Source organism: Lithobates pipiens, unplaced genomic scaffold, assembly GCF_037356315.1.
Source record: "Lithobates pipiens isolate NorthernLeopardFrog02 unplaced genomic scaffold, aLitPip1_a1.2 Scaffold_16, whole genome shotgun sequence".
Taxonomy (NCBI): Eukaryota; Metazoa; Chordata; class Amphibia; order Anura; family Ranidae; genus Lithobates; species Lithobates pipiens.
This window is the reverse complement of record NW_027507748.1, coordinates 209,914,458-209,934,830: the sequence shown is the minus strand read 5'-3', so window position 1 is coordinate 209,934,830 and position 20,373 is coordinate 209,914,458. Positions and strand designations below refer to the sequence as shown.

The following is a 20,373-nucleotide window of genomic DNA, read 5'->3' as shown; positions in this document are numbered from 1 at the left end:
AGCGTTTTGAATGTCATTTAGTAGGTAATCAATGTACTGCTTCCTCTGTCTCTTGAATCTAACCCCCATTTGGATGACGTGGCCGCGCATAAATGCCTTGTGTGCAGCCCAAATAGTATGGGTATCAGAGAGTCCTTATTCAATCTGAAGAAATCCTCAAGCTGAGAGCGGAAGAGAGAGTTCGAGCAGGGATCAGTCTAAAGTATTCTAGTGTTCATTCTCCATAGGTAGGCTGGGGAGGTCTTGGTGTTTTCAATAGTTATGCATATTGGTGAGTGATCTGACCAGGTGATAGGGAGTATGGAGGAGGAAGACATCTTCGGCAATGTCCATTGGTCCGTTAAGAATAAGTCGATGCGAGAGTAAGTTTTGTAACAGGAGGAAAAGAACATTAAATCACTATCTTCTGTGTGCTGGCATCTACATACATCATAGAGAAGGAGAGTCGAAAGTAGTGGGTTAAGTGCTAGTTTGCTTCTTTTGGGGCTAGAGGTAGAGTCCATATGAGGATCCGGGTGATGTTAATGTCCCCACACAACACCACTTAGCCATGTTGCAGTCTTTGAATTTTCTTGTGAAGTTTTTGAAAGAAACGTAGTTGGTGTATGTTAAGTGCGTATGTGGACACAATGGTGTAGGTTGCGTTGTTGATGAGGCAAACCAGTATGAGGTAGCAGCCATCTGGGTCTTTGAAGCAGCTTTGTAGTTGAAATGACAGGGAGTCCCTAAGGACAATCAGAATACCTTTCTTCTTGGAAGGAGTATTAGCAGTATATTATACGTTAGTGAAGTGTCTGTTGGTACAGCGAGGAGGATTCGATTCTTGAAAATGGGTTTCTTGCACCCATAAATAATAATAAAAGTGATCCGCGTGGATCACTTTTATTATTATTTACCCCTTTTTGTGTTTAAGTGTACACTTTAGATCTTGCAGCGATTTCACTGACTTCACATTAGTTTATATCATATATTCACTTAATTAGTAGTGCGAAGGACCTCACTAAATTTTCTTGTACGCATAAGATATTGCAGTGGAAGTCGACAGCCAGTTTCCACAATGATGATCATTTAGCCGGATGGTTGAGACCATTGGCGTTTAATGACAGGATTTTAATGGTTATGTTGAGTGCCTCACTCTGCTTTGTAGGTAAACGTAGGAGTGTTTGGAGACCAAAGGTGGACTTTTATGTAAAGGTAGGGAAAGTGAAGAAAAGTCCTCAAAGCTCAATGCATGGTGAGAGGTTCTTTGATGATTGAAAGCGGTGACAGGGTAATATGAAGTTGGAGGAAAGTGGTGCAAATCAGAACTGATCTAGCTGACAACAACAAAAAAAGCAAACAAAAACCTCCTGTATACACAGAAGAGAGAAACAACAAAGAAAAGACAGGTAAATACCTGTATTAATTTCCTGTGCAATGGGCACTATGGTGCTAAGGGAGATCAAAATGGGGTAAAGAGTTCTGGGGACTGAATGTGGTCTCACATGTCAGGATCACTTTTCGTGAGAGTGTTCACATGGCATGTTAGGCCTGATTCATACCTATGCATTTTTAGTGCTTTTTGCATTTTGCAGATTTGCACTACAGAACGTGTTCCATTGAAAACCATGCTGAATGGACTGTAGTGCAAATCTGCAAAATGCAAAAAGCACTAAAAATGCATAGGTGTGAATCAGGCCTTAGAGGTTGCGTGTCGTATTGGACGAGTCACAGCTCCCTGTGTACATTCAGACACAGAGCCCCAACCTGGCACACCCCCTCTCTTCCCTGATTGGCTAGCAGACTCTGATTGACAGCAGCGGCAGCCAATGGTGCTGCTACTGTGTCTCAGCTGATCAGGAGGGAGAATCTGGGACGGCTGAGAGACTTGCGGTTATCGCTGGACAGAGAGGGAGCTCGGGTAAATGTTAGGGGGGCTGCTGCACACAGGCTTTTTATCTTAAGGCATAGAATGCCTTAAGATAAAAAAAAAAACCTTCTGCCTTTACAACTACTTTAAATAAGTAAAGGATGGAGTCCTGGTAGGGATTTTATCTGCATTGGATTTGCATGTTCTCTTGCATGGGTTCCCCAGGTATTCTGGTTTCCTCCCACATGCCAAAGACATACTGATAGGTTAAATAGCTGATGTCCGAATTGGCCTTTGTATGTGTGTGCATGTATGTAGGCATGTGAGATAGAGACCTTAGATTGTAAGCTGCTTGAGGATGGGGAATGATATAAATGTACAATATGTAAAGGACTGCATACAACTGTTGCTGCTATATAAATACCGTAATAAATAATACATAAATGTGCCACTACAGTCTGGCATACAAAACATGGATTCAATGCCATCAAACAGCACACCACCAAACTGAAAACTTCATCACTGCTGCACCCCCACTGTGAAATGGTGCAGCATGTTCAGCTGTAGTCACCATGGCAACTCTGCTCTGTTGCTCAATACACCCAAGTCTTCAGCAACATATTCATTACTATATTGTAGTAATTTTGTATCAAGTTCTATTGAAGACAAGATGTGCAAAAAAAACTCCTAAGTACCTGCTGTTTGACTTATTGGATATTTACCAAATGTTTAAAGTTTATTCAGTCGAGACTTTAATACCGAATATACTACATCTCATGACATTGTCCTTCATGTAACGGATGATTGTTTCACTCTATACACGTCCATGACATGAACATGGTTCTCCGAAAGAAGCTGTAAACCTGTTGTGTGACTGTTTTATATGTGTTGACAACAGTTTTTCTAAAACCATGCACATATGCTTTGCTTTCAATTTACACGAGTTTGGCATGCTAAGCCATTGAAAACAATGAAGAACATGTATTCTAAAAACCATAGCAAAAAGCTGCAGATTGCATTTTGGAAAATTCGCAAGCCACAGAAACGTATTTGTACCATTTCCTTGCTGTCTCTAAGTGATTTGGATTATTTTCAAACCTGACAGTAGAAATGGGCACTTACAGCCAATTGAAATACTTATTTTACTAGTTCAAAACAAATGGTTTAAAGTATTTACTAAGAAAACATTCTGATATAAATTCTAACAAAAGCTTTATATGGTATGCAGACAGTACTATGATAACTTATTATTAGGTATCTGATTTTTTACTTGGGTATGGAGGAAGATAACAAGTTAAGACTCATCCTGATAATATAGGGGATAAGGGCATGCAAATGCAACATAAACACTGGTTAGCCAGATTATGTAAAGTACCTTCCTCTGCATCCAGCTCCGACAGAGATGGTGGCACTAATCCCAGCTCTTGGCATTTCTTGCTGTGTGCTTTGGATTTCATGTGTTTAGTCAGATTCCCTGCAAATAAATGAATAAATATAGTTATCAACAGGACACATGGCTAGTGGTATATCCCCACTGTTACATTCAACCTATGCCACCTAATGAAATTTTCTCCAACTCCAAAAATGCTAAGAGATAAAACAGAAGAGGGTTGTAAAACAATTGGCATGTAATGTGTTTAAGGGCCTTAAATGCTTGGGCGTTAATTATGCGCAGCCTATTGAATTATGGTGTATACGCCAAAGGTCAAACACACACAGTCCTGTGCAAAAGCAAAAGTTTTAGGCAGGTGTGAAAGCATGCTGCAAATTAGGAATGTTTTCAGAAACAGAAGTGTTAATAGTTTTTTTTTTTTTTCATCAATTAACAAAATGAAAAGTAAATGATCAGAAGGGAAATTCAAATCAAATCAATTTTTGGTGACCACCCTTTGCCTTCAAAAACACATCAATTCTGGGTATAGTGCAACACAGTTTTTAAATATTAAATTGAGGGTGCCAATAATTTTGTCTAGTCTATTATTGGAAATTTTGCATGGGATTTGTCAGATTTGGCTTCAATGTACTTTATACACCAGCAAATTTATAATGAGGCTGTAATTCTTGGGGTTTACGACATGGAAACAAGGCTAAGCAACTCAACTATGCACAAAAACATAGGAACTGAGGTGCAGAAAAATGGCAGCAGGTGCTCTGGACTGATGAGTCAAAAGTTGAAATATTTGGCTGTAGCAGGAGGAAGTTTGTTCACGAAGGGCTGGAGAGCGGTACAAGAATGTGTGTCTACAGGCAACCAAGAAGCATGGTGGAGGTTTCTTGCAAGTTTGTGGCTGCATTTATGCAAATGGAGTTGGAAATTTGGTCAGGATCAATAGTGACTGAGAAATACAGGCAGCTATTTTTCCATCATGACATGCCATCAGGAAAGCATGTGATTAGCCCCAAATTTATTCTGCAGCAGGACAACGACCCCAAACACACACACAATGTCATTAAGAACTCTCTTCAGTGTAAAGAAGTAGAGTCCTGGAAGTGATGGTTTGACCCCCACAAAGCCCTGATCTCAACATCATCATCTCTGTTTAGAGATTACATGAAAAGACAGGAGGATTTGAGGCAGCCTACATCCACAGAAGATCTGTGCTTAGTTCTCCAAGATGTTTGGAACAAACAACCTACCTGCCGAGTTCCTTCAAAATTATGTGCAAGTGTACCTAAAAGAATTTAAGAAATGACGCTGTTTCGAAGAGAAAGGATGGTCACACCCTTTGTTTATTTGCTAAAAGTAATATATTAAAATGTTTTTTCTGACAGTATTCTTAAAGTTGTTGTAAAGTCTAAACATTTTTTTTACTTTAATGCATTATCTTAATGCAAGGAAAATGTGTTTAGGTGTCAGCATTGCACCCTCAGCCCCCCTTTACTTACCTAAGCCCTCATTCGATCCAGCCTCGTGCATGTCTGCAGATCTTTTCTCCCCTAAATTTCGTGTCTCTCTGGCTTTGCTGGGGCACCGGTAGCCATTGGCCATTAGACATTAATGGCTGTGTGTTGCTTTATTTTGAGAGTACAGCAAATGTACACTGTTATACAAGCTGTACACTCACTACTTTACATTTTAGAAAAGTGTAATTTCTTCAGTGTTGTCACACGACCAAAGGAGTGGAGTGCACGTGCTCAATGTCATATCCATAGGTTGTCTTTGTGAAATGGATGTATGAGTGCTGCCAGCATTGTCGCAGAGGTTGAAGAGGTGTCAGTGCTCAGACCATACGCTGCACAATGCATCAAATTGGTCTGCATGGCTGTCATCCCAGAAGGAAGCCTCTTCTAAATATGATGCACAAGAAAGGCTGCAAACAGTTTGCTGAAGACAAGCAGATTAAGGACATGGATTACTGGAACCATGTCCTATGGTCTGATGAGACCAAGATTAACTTTTTTGGTTCAGATGGTGTCAAGCATGTGTTTGGCGGCAACCAGGTGAGGAGTATAAAGAGAAGTATGTCTTGCCTACAGTCAAGCATGGTGGTGGGAGTGTCATGGTCCAGGTCTCCATGAGTGCTGCCAGCACTGGGGAGCTACAGCTCATTGAGGGAACCATGAATGCCAACATATTCTGTGACATACTGAAGCAGAGTATGTTCCCTTTCCTTCAGAAACTGGGCCACAGGGCAGTATTCCAACATGATAACGACCCCAAACACACCTCCAAGATGACCACTGCCTTGCTAAAGAAGCTGGGGGTAAAGGTGATAGACTGACCAAGCATATCTCCAGACCTAAACCCTATTGAGCATCTGTGGGGCATCCTCAAATGGAAGGTGGAGGAGCGCAAGGCCTCCAACATGCACCAGCTCTGCGATGTAGTCATGGAAGAGTGGAAGAGGACTCTAGTGGCAACCTGTGAAGCTCTGGTGAACTCCATGCCCAAGAGGGTCAAGACAGTGCTGGAAAATAATGGTGGCCACACAATATATTGACACTTTGGGCCCAATTTGGACATTTTCACTTAGGGGTGTACTCACTTTTGTTGCTAGTGATTTAGACATTGTTTGTGTTGGGTTATTTTAAGGGGACATTTACACTGTTATACAAGCTTTACACTCACTACTTTACATTGTAGCAAAGTGTAATATCTTCAGTTTTGTCACATGAAAAGATATAATAAAATATTTATGTGAGGGGTTTACTCACTTTTGTGAGATATTGTAAGTATTTACTCCTTAATCCTTTGCCCCTTGACTAAACGAGAAAATAACTCTTGTAGTGTGGGTTGCCCCACTGCAATGTTGATTTTCTTGCTCAGAGTACTTTTACGTCTTGTTCAGATAAAAAAAAAAAAGTAACAATACTTTATTAAATTACATTTCAGCAAAGAGATCACTAGGACAGAAACTGAGGGGGTATACCCCCTGCAGTGACAAAGAAAGATAAAGAAAAAAAAAAACCTCAAAGATTCTATCCTTTTTCGATTCTACCAAAACAAAATATTAATGCATTCAGAAAAAATTGAAAAATCTCACCTTTGGTTTTGAAGGCAAAATTGCAATGTTTGCACATGTATGGTCGGTGATCAGTGTGTGTGCGAATATGTTTCTTCAGCATGCTTGGCTTCTTACAACGAATACCACACTCCTCACACACATACTTTCCCCTGCCGCGGCCTCGAACATAAACATATTCTTCATTTGATTTGTACCTGTAGAAGAAAGATTTATATTTGGAATGTCTTAAAATGTGTCAATTGCAACAGTAAAGCACAACACAATTTTGCTTATGAACGCACCGTGTAAAGGTTAAGTCCACCAAAAACATATTTTTTTGTTTTAGCTAAACAGAGGTAGGTGACACTGTCCCTTATTGGGTTGTAAAAGGTGTTTAGAATGGGGAGATGGGCAATATCAGCCCCCCCCCCCGTCCTAATCCAAGTTGTGAAAGATCACATTTGGTTCTAGGCTTAACGGTGGTGTTACTCAGCCCTGCTCAGATATTCTGGGACTCCTGAGGGTGATTGGGACACTCATTTTCTCCTTTGGCCATTTTGGATTCTCCATTTGGCCATTCTGAAAATACTGACAATTAAAGTGGAATTCTAGACTCTAACTAAACCTAAAAAGGCTCCCACCCTCTTCTTACTCCTATACTAACTACCCTGTAGAAGGAAGTGGTGACTTCAACCCTAGGCTTACTGCGGTGCATCCATGGTCAGATGTTCCTTCTCTCCCCTGAAGTCATTGCTGGAAGCCAATCCCATGACCGCAAGTATATACATCTTCCTTCTATAGGGTAATAAGAACAGGATTTAGAAGGGGGGGTAATAACTATTTTAAACTTAGTTGGGTAGAGCCAGGACTTGCACTTTAAGCCTTTTGCGTGGACTTAACCTTTAGTCAAATAGTACTGGTGACATAAAAATGTACATATATTAAAAAAAACTAAAATTAGACACAGAGTGAGACATTTAAAACCTAGGGAACAGGGTGATGTAGAAAAAAGCTAGGGATATATCGGGTGTGCAAACTTTTTTCTATTTTATGCATAGACTGGTATAGGCGTGTTCCATAGCAGAGACAAGAAGACAGAACAGGTGTCAAATAAGGAGTGTGATGAAGCAAAATATAACAGAAGCAGTGTAAGAAACAGCAGTATAGGATAAAAAAAAAGTATGGGTCAAAGATGAAAGACTTGACAACTCATGCAGCTGGTACAAATAACACAGATGAAGAGTCAATGGAGAAATCTGGAGAAGGACTCAAAGCTCAGACAGATACACTGGGAAAGAGAAACAGGAGTTGTTGCATAACTCTTTTCTGCTGTTATTCCACCAATTACTGGAAAGGGTAGGATGTGGGATCTAAGCGACATGATTGTTAGTGCCAGATGTCGTGATTGCAGCATGTCAGCTACATCCGATCTCCAGGATTTTCATACTCTACAGGCTTTAGTGTTGACAGACATTGATGGAACAAACAGGACAGTGTTTAATGAGTAGCAAGTTCTGTAAGGAAAATCATCTTGGTAACCAAGAGGTTACTGTAGAAATGCCAGATTAGTGGTATCAGACAGGAAGTCAATACCTGAGCAATAATAACTAAGCAGAACAGCAACAGGCGTTCCAATACTGTATGTAAGCTAAGAACGGGAAAATAAAGCTACAGAGGACACAGGCTCATCAGTACATCGGTCTGCCCTGTCTTGTGAGAAAGATTCAATTTGTTAGTTGTTTTATTGAGGTTGTGGAGCCAGCTTTTGCCAATAACCAACTGCACCTAGCTGAACCAACACCAAGTTGAACCCACCATATCAGGCTGTTTAAGGAAGGGCTCATATTTAGTACTACATTGGCACAAATTATAAAAGTGGGTGTCTTATTTTTCTGTATGCTCCTTTACTACTGCACTTAACCGTCCTTTAAATCTCTGACCATTTAATACCATCACAGAAGCTTGTCAACTACATTAAACTATTCGAAATTTCTCTCAGGACTTGCAAATGGCTGAAAACCCTTCCTTTATATAGGTGAAGGATGGAGATCTTGCAGGATCAACAATGAAAATAAGAATCTGATGTAGAGAACTTTTTTTATACCATCATAGAACACCAATTTGCAAAAGAAAACTATGGCTTTCTTACATACTGGACGGAGCACCTTTGTGTGTGGCAAAGGACACACATATCAAGTCTGCACGAGTGCCCCCATAGCTTGTTATGGGAGTACCCAGAGAGGAATCAGGAATGCCTACGGGGGACCCCAGAAGTCAAGGATTACTATGGTGGCACTCAGAATGGGGGAGGAGCCAAAATTTCTGGCAGGGGACCCCAGAAGAGGAGGACCAAGCTGCTCTATGCCAAACCATTGCTCAGAGCAAGCAAGTATGACATATTTGTTAAAAAGAAAAAAACCTTTACAAAATCACTTTAATGTTAAGAGAAGGCGTAAGGTTATCTGACTTTTAATGGTCAAGTGAGATATGAACTTTAAAGAGTAACCATCACCAAATGGGGATCTATGAAAATTTATTTTCTCATGAATCAAAAGTAAACTTCAGGGTTACCAAATTCTAGTATTATTTTTAGTAAAAAGCACCCTATTCGTTCCATAAATAAAAAAAAACCTGGCACTCCTGAGCTCCATCGTGTGATCTACAGCCTAGATCACATGGTCTTTTGCTAGCAGGACCATTGTAGAGGTTACAGGTCATTCAACTAGTATATTTCTTTCAGTCAGACAGACACTGTCTGGTATATTTGTGAGAGAAAGTGAGGGAATAAGCAAGATCTAGCCTTATGTATTGAGCAAGTGTATATTTAAACATATATATATTTCCGTATGTGCAAAGATGTCCTGTTCAACTTGGCACACGTGCCCCGAAGCTATAATCGATTTCTGCCAACCTATACATTGACAGAAGAAGCAAACATCCATTATAGCCTATAGGGCTGAAGAGGGCATGCGCCATGTTTAAAGAGGATGTCTCAGTGCTTGTGTTTCTATGGAAACTCAATCACTAACTTGCTACTTTTTTACTCTTAAAAAGATGAATAAAAAGTCTGGGAGGGAGCACATTTATTTTTTGAAGATCAAACATGCATGTATCCATTAAACATGATATTTCCGAAACACCTTTAACCCTCCTCTCTTCGGCAGCACTGGTTTACAGGTGTGCTTTAAATATTTTTTTTTAATAAACAATAAACTGGGTATGATTTCTAGGAAGCACACAGAAGATCAAAGAAAACATATTTTGAATCTGATGGAAATGGTGATGGATATGGTTTTCGAAATGGTTATTCTATACATAAATATACAAATCCAACATAAACATGTTCCCCCACCCTAAATTCTTTTGTATAACCATCAGAACATAGAAGTTATGCAGGTGGGGTTAGGTAGGGGAAAGGAAGTTAGGGTACCTGGGAAGTAGGATATCAGAAAAGCAGGTCTAGGAAAGTGGTCAAGATGGCAGCAGATGACATCTGGGGGAAGAGGTCAAGGGATCATGGTTGAGCCCTGGGGAAAAGGTCAAAAAAATTGTGAATCAGTTCTGGGGAAGACTTCAAACAAAAAAGGATAATTAGTCATAAGACTAACAACCACTGGGATAATTAACAGAGATCATTTTAGGGATGTGCATGTGCAGTGTATATACTGTATAACATACCCGAAAAATCATGGGGCTTTTACAGCCTACATATTGTATTTACAGACTTGTGTTAGGGATGTTTTTCATCAATTTGAGATGTTCTCAGAAAAATAAAATCATTTGCCCCTTCAAAGCTATCAAATCTGGCATCCATGAGAGTGTGGGCACGTGTTCACGCCAGCCTTGTTAATATGAAACAATCACCTTGAGGACAGAGAGCAGACGCTCTCTGGTGGGTGAGTATGTGGGGGAGGGATAGTGGTGAGATCATTGCAAAGAGATCCAGTCTGACTTAATATTTGTCTGCGGTTGTATGATGTAAGATTCCAGAATGCAGCCTCCTCTACATCTCACTGGAACAGAAAGAGGAGGGTGTAAAACAGGATAGGGAAAAAAAAAAAAAAACACAAGAAATAAGAGCATAGAAGCAGCAGAAAGGATAGTGGAATAGAAAGGGTGATCTCTCTAATTCAATGTTGGTAATCAGTCTAGAAATACAAGATGAACTGCAGGTTATAAAGAGGGGGCATGTTAAAAAGAAAGATTTTATAATGTGAAACAGAGACAGAGCAATGGTAATGCTGATGAAGGGTATAAAGAGACAGCAGTATTACCAGATACGTCTTAACACTTTCACTACCAGCCCTGCTGCACTATATCATAAGCTCTTTAAACAGAGACAGAAGATTAGAAATAAAGGGTTGTAACCCATAACAACTAATCACAGATCAGCTTAACAGCTCAGTGCAGCAATGAAATCTAAAGTGTGACTGGCTGCTAAGGATATCATGATCCCACTAATTGCTGATGTTTGATTTTTTTTTTTTTTTAAATACAGTAGAACATTTTTTATCTGGTTTTGGATAGAATGAGGTAGGGCTAGAACAGGGGGTGGGTAATCAATTTTCCCTACAGCCACATTAACCACTTGCCGACCGCCTAACGCCGATCTACGTCATCAGAATGGCACGGGCAGGCATAAGCACGTAGATGTACGTGTTTTGCCTCCCGCGGGTCGGGGGCCCGATCGGGCCCCCGCCCGGTGCCTGCGGCGGTCGGTTTTCGTTCGGGAGCGATCCCGGACGAGGGGACGGCCATTCATTCATGGCCACCCCCTCGCGATCGCTCCCGACGAATGGAAATCCCCGGTGACATCACTTCCTCTCCTGTAATGTAAACACAGGAGAGGAAGTGATGTATTCTCTCCTCCGTGTCGGTATTTTTCGTTCCGACACGGAGGAGAGCGGATCAGTGAGTTGCACCAACACATCCCACACACAGTAGAACATGCCAGGCACACTCACACCCCCCCTTTACCCCCCGATCACCCCCCCAATTACCCCTGCCCCCCAGTCACAGTGACACCAATGTCATTTTTTTTTTTTTTTTTTTTTTTTTGCATTGGTGTCATTTGTGACTGTAATAACTGTTAGGGCAGTTAGGGTTAGCCCCCTTTAGTTCTAATGTACCCCCCTAACCCCCCCAATAAAGGTTTAACCCCATGATCACCCCCCGTCGCCAGTGTCACTAAGGCTGGGTTCACATTGCAGCGGTTTATGAGAACGAATGTGATTCGCACCGCACTGCAGTGCAAATCACATCCGATCTCTGTGCGATTCGAGTTCAGCCATTCGCCGCACCCGCCGCACCCGCCACACCCGCCGCACCCGCCGCAAATTCGCACGGGACCCTTTTTTTGGCCCGCAGCAGAATCGGATCGCATGGGTGTTCACACCATGCGATCCGAGTTTGCAGATCGCACTGCGATATGCGAACTGATCTGGGGGTGTCAGTAACATTTCACTGACACTCCCAGCAGTTCGCATAGGGCAGTGTGAACTGCCGCCGGGAGGCATGCGATGCGGGAACCCGCCGCGGATTCGCGGCGTTTCCGCATCGCTCCAGTGTGAACCCAGCCTAATAAGCGATCATTTTTCTGATCGCCGTATTAGTGTCACAGGTGACGCTAGTTAGGCAGGTAGGTATTTAGGTTCGCCGCAGCTTTTTATAGCGCTAGGGACCCCCATATACTACCGCATAAAGCCCCCTGATTGCCCCCTAGTTAACCCTTTCACCAGTGATCACCATATAACTGTTACAGGTGACGCTGGTTGGTTAGTTATTTTTTTATAGTTTCAGGGCACCCGCCATTTATTACCTAATAAAGGTTTAACCCCCTGATCACCCGGCAGGTGTCATTTGTGACTAATAACTGTTAGGGCAGTTAGGGTTAGCCCCCTTTAGTTCTAAGGTACCCCCCTAACCCCCCCAATAAAGGTTTAACCCCGTGATCACCCCCCGTCGCCAGTGTCACTAAGGCTGGGTTCACATTGCAGCGGTTTATGAGAACGGATGTGATTCGCACCGCACTGCAGTGCAAATCACATCCGATCTCTGTGCGATTCGAGTTCAGCTATACAGATAGTATGGCTGAATTCGTGTCGCACCCGCCGCACCCGCCGCAAACTCGCACGGGACCCTTTTTTTGGTCCGCAGCAGAATCGGATCGCATGGGTGTTCACACCATGCGATCCAAGTTTGCAGATCGCACTGCGATATGCGAACTGATCTGGGGGTGTCATTAACATTTCACTGACACTCCCAGCAGTTCGCATAGGGCAGTGTGAACTGCCGCCGGGAGGCATGCGATGCGGGAACCCGCCGCGCATTCGTGGCGTTCCCGCATCGCTCCAGTGTGAACCCAGCCTAATAAGCGATCGTTTTTCTGATCGCTGTATTAGTGTCACAGGTGACGCTAGTTAGGCAGGTAGGTATTTAGGTTCGCCGCAGCTTTTTATAGCGCCAGGGACCCCCATATACTACCGCATAAAGCCCCCTGATTGCCCCCTAGTTAACCCTTTCACCAGTGATCACCATATAACTGTTACAGGTGACGCTGGTTGGTTAGTTATTTTTTTATAGTTTCAGGGCACCCGCCATTTATTACCTAGTCTCACTAGTGTACCCCTAAATTTAGGGGTGTCTACTTTCTAAAATGGGGTCATTTGGGGGGGGGGGTTTGTGCCATCTTGGCATTTTATGGCCTTCAAAACTGTAACGCCCTTAGAAAGCCTGAAGGCGGTGCTTGGTTTTTGGGGCCCCGTACGCGGCTAGGCTCCCAAAAAGTCCCACATATGTGGTATCCCCGTACTCAGGAGAAGCAGCAGAATTTATTTTGGGGTGTCATTTCACATATGCCCATGGCATGCGTGAGCAATATATCATTTAGTGACAACTTTGTGAAAAAAAAAAAAAGTTTGTAATTTTCCCGCAACTTGTGGCAAAATATAAAATATTCCATGGACTCAACATGCCTCTCAGCAAATAGCTTGGGGTGTCTACTTTCTAAAATGGGGTCATTTGTGGGGGTTTTGTGCCATCTTGGCATTTTATGGCCTTCAAAACTGTAATAGGTAGTGAGAAGTGAACTCAAAAAATTACGCCCTTAGAAAGCCTGAAGGCGGTGCTTGGTTTTCGGGGCCCCGTACGCGGCTAGGCTCCCAAAAAGTCCCACATATGTGGTATCCCCGTACTCAGGAGAAGCAGCAGAATTTATTTTGGGGTGTCATTTCACATATGCCCATGGCATGCATGAGCAATATATCATTTAGTGACAACTTTGTGAAAAAAAAAAAAAAAAAAAAAAAGTTTGTAATTTTCCCGCAACTTGTGGCAAAATATAAAATATTCCATGGACTCAACATGCCTCTCAGCAAATAGCTTGGGGTGTCTACTTTCTAAAATGGGGTCATTTGTGGGGGTTTTGTGCCATCTTGGCATTTTATGGCCTTCAAAACTGTAATAGGTAGTGAGGCGTGAAATCAAAAATTTACGCCCTTAGAAAGCCTGAAGGCGGTGCTTGGTTTTCGGGGCCCTGTACGCGGCTAGGCTCCCAAAAAGTCCCACATATGTGGTATCCCCGTACTCAGGAGAAGCAGCAGAATTTATTTTGGGGTGTCATTTCACATACGCCCATAGCATGTGTGAGCAATATATCATTTAGTGACAACTTTGTGTAAAAAAAAAAAAAAAATTTTTTTTTTGTCATTATTCAATCGCTTGAGGCAAAAAAATAAAATATTCAATGGGCTCAACATGCCTCTTATCAATTTCCTTAGGGGGTCTACTTTCCAAAATGGGGTCATTTGGGGGGGTTTTGTACTGCCCTGTCATTTTAGCACCTCAAGAAATGAGATAGGCAGTCGTAAACTAAAAGCTGCGTAAATTCCAGAAAACGTACCTTAGTTTGTAGATGTGACAACTTTTGCGCAAACCAATAAATATACAATTATTGACTTTTTTTTTACCAAAGACATGTGGCTGAATACATTTTGTCCTAAATGTATGACTAAAATTGAGTTTATTGGATTTTTCTAATAACAAAAAGTAGAAAATATCATTTTTTTTCAAAATTTGCGGTCTTTTTACGTTTATATCGCAAAAAATAAAAATCGCAGAGGCAATCAAATACCATCAAAAGAAAGCTCTATTTGTGGGAAGAAAAGGACGCAAATTTTGTTTGGGTACAACATTGCATGACCGCGCAATTACCAGTTAAAGCAGCGCAGTGCCAAAGTGTAAAAAGACCTCTGGTCATTTACCAGCAAAATGGTCCGGTCTGAAAGTGGTTAAAAAACAGAATTGTTCTGGAGGGCAAAACTTAATTCTGTTCAATATTCATTTTGGACCTGGGAAGGTCCGTTAGTACATAAACATACACAAATCAAACACCTGGTGCTAGGAATAATAGATGCAACTGCTCGTGAAATAAGTCTTATAGATGGGTGGTTGGCCACTGCCCAGCCACCTACCTGAACTGTAAAATAACAGCCGGACAAGGCTGTTTCTATGCCGTAGCATTAACTTGGGCTGCAGAATTTAACAAGCGACGCCATGCAATGGCATACAATTGCAGCATGGTAGTGAGGCATTATATTGTAAAATTAGGCAGTGAGGAGACAAAATAACTGCTCCTCACAGCATGCCAAATGCTCTGAAAAGCATTGTGACTAGAAGGTGAGAGCCTGGGATCGGTACAGTTTTTTTGCAGATCCTGACCTGGAGTGAAGCACAGGCTCTTGGGATTTGCAGCATTAAGGTGCTAACATAGGAAGAACTTGGATGGTGAGCAGAGTAGCGGGAGAGCATCAGGATGTCTCCCAGGCAACATTCTCCCACCACAACCAAGACTCTCCGCTGTACTGATCAGCTCCTCAGACTCTCTCCTTCCAGTTCTTACAGCTCTTTACACAGACACCTGCCAGCGTGCCTGAAACTGACAGGCCCAGGGAGGCATGCTGAAAGTGGTGGCATCAACAGGCTAAGTGCTAGATGTGACCCTAGGCCTCAATTTGTCCAGGTCTGAACTAGTGGCATCAAGGGACAGCCAAAGTGCCAGATGTAACCCTGGGCCTCAATCTGCCCAAGTCTGGACTAGAACCTCTGACAAGCTCCTATTGTGGCCTGTGTACTCCTTGGATCGATTCAGTTTCTTCCTTCACTGCCCTTCACGGTCACTGGGATCACAGATAAGATTTGCCTTCACTTTCCTACATTCAGATATCAGGAAGCTAGATAGATGTGATGGGAAGCTTTATAAAATTACCTGCGTGTCCCCAAAACATTGGTTAGTGCTAGCAACTATGTTTTTTCTTTTTGGTAGTGAAAATTGTGTCAGCCTTTGCATCCATCTTGTTAGTTTTCTACAAAAAGGGTACCAACTTTCACTGTTGCATTCGAATTTACCATCAGCCTGAAGAGGTACAAGAATAGTAGGCTTTTCCACATACATCTCCCAAATTGGGACAAAAACTAAAATAAAAACCTCATAGATATTATAGCCCTTCCTCATTCTATCCAAAGCGAGGGGGGGGGGGGGGATCTCTGGCATCTTACACTTTATATATTACACTTTATATAAAGTAATAGTAATTATATAGTACCAAGGAAGGAGAATACTCTACATAACACGCAGTTTAAAAATGTATCAATGAAGAAAGACATTGATATTTAGTATATACACAAGGGTATACATAGATCCAAAAAATCTATATAGTGACTGAAATGCATTATGCCCACACTAATTCTCTTCCTAAAAGCTTTGTTTCCTACAATATCAGAGCCTGCAGTGCAGGGCTGGAAAGGACAGCAATCATTCCTTCCTTACCACAGGGGGTGGGCTGGCAGTGAAAGAGTAACAGGAGGTCTGTGCTGAACTTTCAAGGCCGATATAGCAGTACATAATGAAAATACATTGTATGTGCAGTAGCTGTTTAAGTTCAATCACTTGTCTTTAAATAAACATTCACTTCACATCATGATTTTGGGACATTCACATAACTGCTTTCATAGGACAAGTTCACCCAAAACTGCTAGATGCTGAATATTTTTATAGCCTATGTCAACTGGCTTTTGTTCGCATCACATAGGTTCCGCATTCCCAAACAAATTTTTGAGAATGCAAAACCTGATTGAAGCAAGTGGAAGTCAGAAGTAGGTAAACTGAAGGTCAGTGCACTTATCAAGGAACTCTGAATTATCTCAGCATCCCAAACTAATGTCATTAACACAAGCCCAAAGCCCTTTGACACATGCCCTTACTAATTCAGTCCCTTAAATGCTTAAGAGATCTGTGCCTGAGTTTCTGGATTTGCCAGCAACTAAAGCAGGTAAATCCTCAAGACATGTAAGGCTCCATGCACACTAGGAGCAGAAAAAAACATCAGCGTTTTAGTTGGAAAAACGTGGCACAAAAAAAATTGTGAGCATATTGTATAAGTTTAGGCAAGTTTATTAGTGATTTGATTTTGCAGGCTTTTATTTCTCACTTTTCAACAACACTTCCCATCTGTCAAGTTTTTTTTTTTGCCAGTGTGCATGGAACCTAAGATGTCAACGGTTGACTCACCAGACTCCACCAAAGCCTAAATTATTGGGATTTACTAAAGGTAAAATATTCAATTGTACAAGGTACTAAGCAAAGTGAAAATTCTCTTGCAGAGTGTACAGCCTATTTACCCATTTTATATCTAACAAATACACCCCATCATTTTTGGATGGAATGGTCCTTTTTAACCATATATTTTAATATGCATTGTTCGTATATTATTGGTATTTTGTGTTGAGTGCCATATATTACAACACATGTAAAAAGCACATATAATGCATTTTACTGTGCATACTTGTTCCATTTATAACTATTAAAGATGTGTTTGATGGAAACTGCACACGAGAATAATGACATTTTTAAAATAAAAAAAACATACTAAAAGTACTGTGCCACTAAAAGAAACCACACAGAACTTTTGTTCTAGTACATGGGCTTACAGGAAAGGAAGATATCACGCTAAATGAACCCAGAAGTGGAGGTATACTAAAGGAATAGTGTGGTCCATCCTGATAGTATTTGGCTTTTAGGGCTGGCACTTAGAAGTGATTATGCAATGCTTCCCTGGTGCAAGGATATGCACTTATAAAATGTAAAAATGTACATGGTTTTAGTGGAAATTTTAATAAACTAAAGCAGGGATATGCAATTAGTGGACCTCCAGCTGTTTCACAACTACAAGTCCCACGAGGCATAGCAAGACTGACAGCCACAAGCATGACACCCAGAGGCAGAGGCATGATGGGACTTGTAGTTTTGCAACAGCTGGAGGTCCACTAATTGCAGATCCCTGAACTAAAGGATTTTACACTATATGAGCTTTTCCTTTTTATATGGGGATGCATACGAGTGGAGAGCAATAAGAAGAGAGTGAGCAGCAGGGATCCAGGAACCCCCCCCCCTTAAAGGGGAACAAGGGCTTTATCACCCACAACCCATGAATTTTCACATGAGTGATTTAACTCCACAAAGAGAAGATATAATAACTGCGGTGACACCGGTTAAAACAGTGATAAGAGCACAGAACACTTTGTTATATGGACAGTTATATATATATATATATATATATATATATATATATATATATATATATATATATATATATATATATATATATATATATATATATATTGTTTGCATGATAATTTAATATTTTGGGTATATTGATTGCTTTAACATATATTTTGTTAGCACTTGAATAACTTTGCCAGCACTTTATTGGTTGCACTTTTTCATATGCGTTTATGATGTGTCACATTTACACTTCACATTTTGGATGTTTTGTAAATGGGACATTGCATAGATTGGATTGCTGAGAATAATCACTACTATATTTGTACACTGCAATTTCTACAACCTTTCCCATAGTTAAAAACAGGGGTAGGATTTAACAGTGCTAGGTGCATTGTTTGGCAGAAAGGCTAATGATCCACATCAAACTTATATAATTACACACACACGCTGTATATAAAAATGTAAAGTTTTTACAAAGGGATCTCTGCAATAAGGCTGGGTTCACACTGCTATGACAGCAAAGTTGTATGATTTTGCCCGCGACTTCCTTCCGACTTGGATGCTATTTAGGAGCCTGTACATGGGCTGAAATCGCACCCAAGGCAAACCAAAATAGTGCAGGAACCTTTTCTAACATCAGAGCGAGTATCAGTTAAGACGGTTCTCATAGGGATACCTTAAATTTGACATGTCACACGACTTGGGGTCTCACAAGTCGGATCCCATGTAGCAGCAGTGTGAACTGAGCCTAATGAGACCTGTTTAAATGTAATAAAAGGTAGTCAATATAGGAGTGGATAATTGGAGGTGCTGAAGTATTTTTACATTTAAAAAAAAAAGGTTATGAAAGAAACACAGAGGCTTTTATTGGTCAGCAATCCTGAAAATGCAAGTAATGGGGCTGTAATGCTGGCCCCCTGGCTTAAATACATTGAATCTCTGACTCAGAACAAGCATGCAGATAATAACATCAGACTTCTGATTTTGACCAACATGGGTCTGTAGAATATTAAGACCAGTGTAACAGCAGGACAGCACGATAATTAGTATTTTAGAAGAAGGTCGCAAAGGCAGACCCCGTAATTCTCTCATGGTATGTTTATGTTGAAATAGAAGTTTAAAGCTATACTCCACCTTTAAAATGCTGCCTCCCCACTGCCCCTCATAAATTTAGGCATAAATCACAATTTAAATATCTCATCTGACCACAAAACTCTGTGTAATGTGCTGCTGGTGGGAGAGAATGCTTTACTCCTCCAACCACACCTAAAGCAGTGGACATTAACATGTGATATCACTGCTCTGGAAGTTACTGCACACTCACTGCACAGAGGAGCCAGAGCTTTGTGGTCACATAACTGCACAGAAAAACAATGAAAAAAGGTATTTATATTGCAACTCATGTAAAATGTAAGACCAATAGGAGGGGTATCATGTGGCCTATGCTTTTACTTTGTCCCTAATAAAATGCGTGGGATGCAAAAAATAAATAAAAAACAATAGAACCATTCGAGGTGGAGATAAAATACCAATTAATGTAAAATTAAAAGCACTGAACAGTTATTGTGTAGGTTAAGCCAAACATTTTCGAGTTTTGGATTATGAAGGCATTAGAATGTCTGTTGATTTGTTACTGTAATCTCCATTTATCTTAGCAATTAAGAAATAAAATGCCAACTAAAAAGTTGGTAAGTACTGGTAAAATTAAACCACGACATTCGACATCAGCTAAAAAACAGGGAGACAAATTATGAATGGTTAATTAACTCTGCTCTAAAATAATACAGAAACAGAACTCACCCTCCTTCGAAGATTCGTACACGGGAGGGTTCTCCTCGCTTAACAGATGTCCCAGAATCTTCAGATTTCACTCTTTTTTCTTCTTCTTTGGCAGTCCTTGATGTCTCCTTAAATACCTGAACAGGCTGATGAGTCTGCTTTTCATCCCATAACAATTCAGGGAAATAAAAAAAAAAAAAAAAAAAAAAAAACTAGGATTCAGAAACAATCATAATCAAAAGCGCTTAAAGCAGTTTAATAATCCAGTGTGCAGCATTTGTATAACTACCAAAAGAAGCACTGTTTATTCTCGTTACTTTGTTTTTCATTTTCCATGTCCACACCTCAATTCATAAAAATACTACTGAAGGGCATTTTATGTCACATCATTTTAATTTATCTCTTTATGGCCAAATGCAAGGATGTTGTTTGGGCAAAGCTTCAGCACTTCCTGGTAGTGGCAAAGCTTGTGTCCCCTTGTGCACATTCCCGTTGGCCATGAAGCAGCCAATTATATTGATGGGCCAAAAGAAAAGTGAGGGGCGGGAGGGACTGGTCAAGCACCAACAATAACCAGAAGTGTCAGATTTATTTCCTAATCAGAACAGCCCAACTATTGGGTTTAGGGAAGGCAATGACAGCTGCTTCAGGTACCTCTGAGCGTACTGCTATAAAATGACAACCCTAAGTGCTCCTAATACCAATACAAGTATTTAAAATCTACTATAGTTGTACTTTTG

The 20,373-nt window shown here is 41.0% G+C and overlaps 1 protein-coding gene across 2 annotated transcripts in view; it reads right to left on the bottom strand.

The window, feature by feature from the left end:
* The window catches only part of HIVEP3 (HIVEP zinc finger 3), a 186,665-nt gene that overhangs the window by 11,397 nt on the left and 154,895 nt on the right, over window positions 1-20,373 (bottom strand). Inside the window, exons 5-7 of one of the 2 annotated variants that reach the window (XM_077480970.1) lie at window positions 19,655-19,791; window positions 6,334-6,509; window positions 3,225-3,323 (exon numbers count right to left, since the gene is read on the bottom strand). In XM_077480970.1, coding sequence (XP_077337096.1) covers window positions 3,225-3,323; window positions 6,334-6,509; window positions 19,655-19,791 — 412 coding nt within the window. The remainder of the gene's footprint in view (window positions 1-3,224; window positions 3,324-6,333; window positions 6,510-19,654; window positions 19,792-20,373) is intronic. The other variant, XM_077480971.1, reaches the window with a different exon arrangement.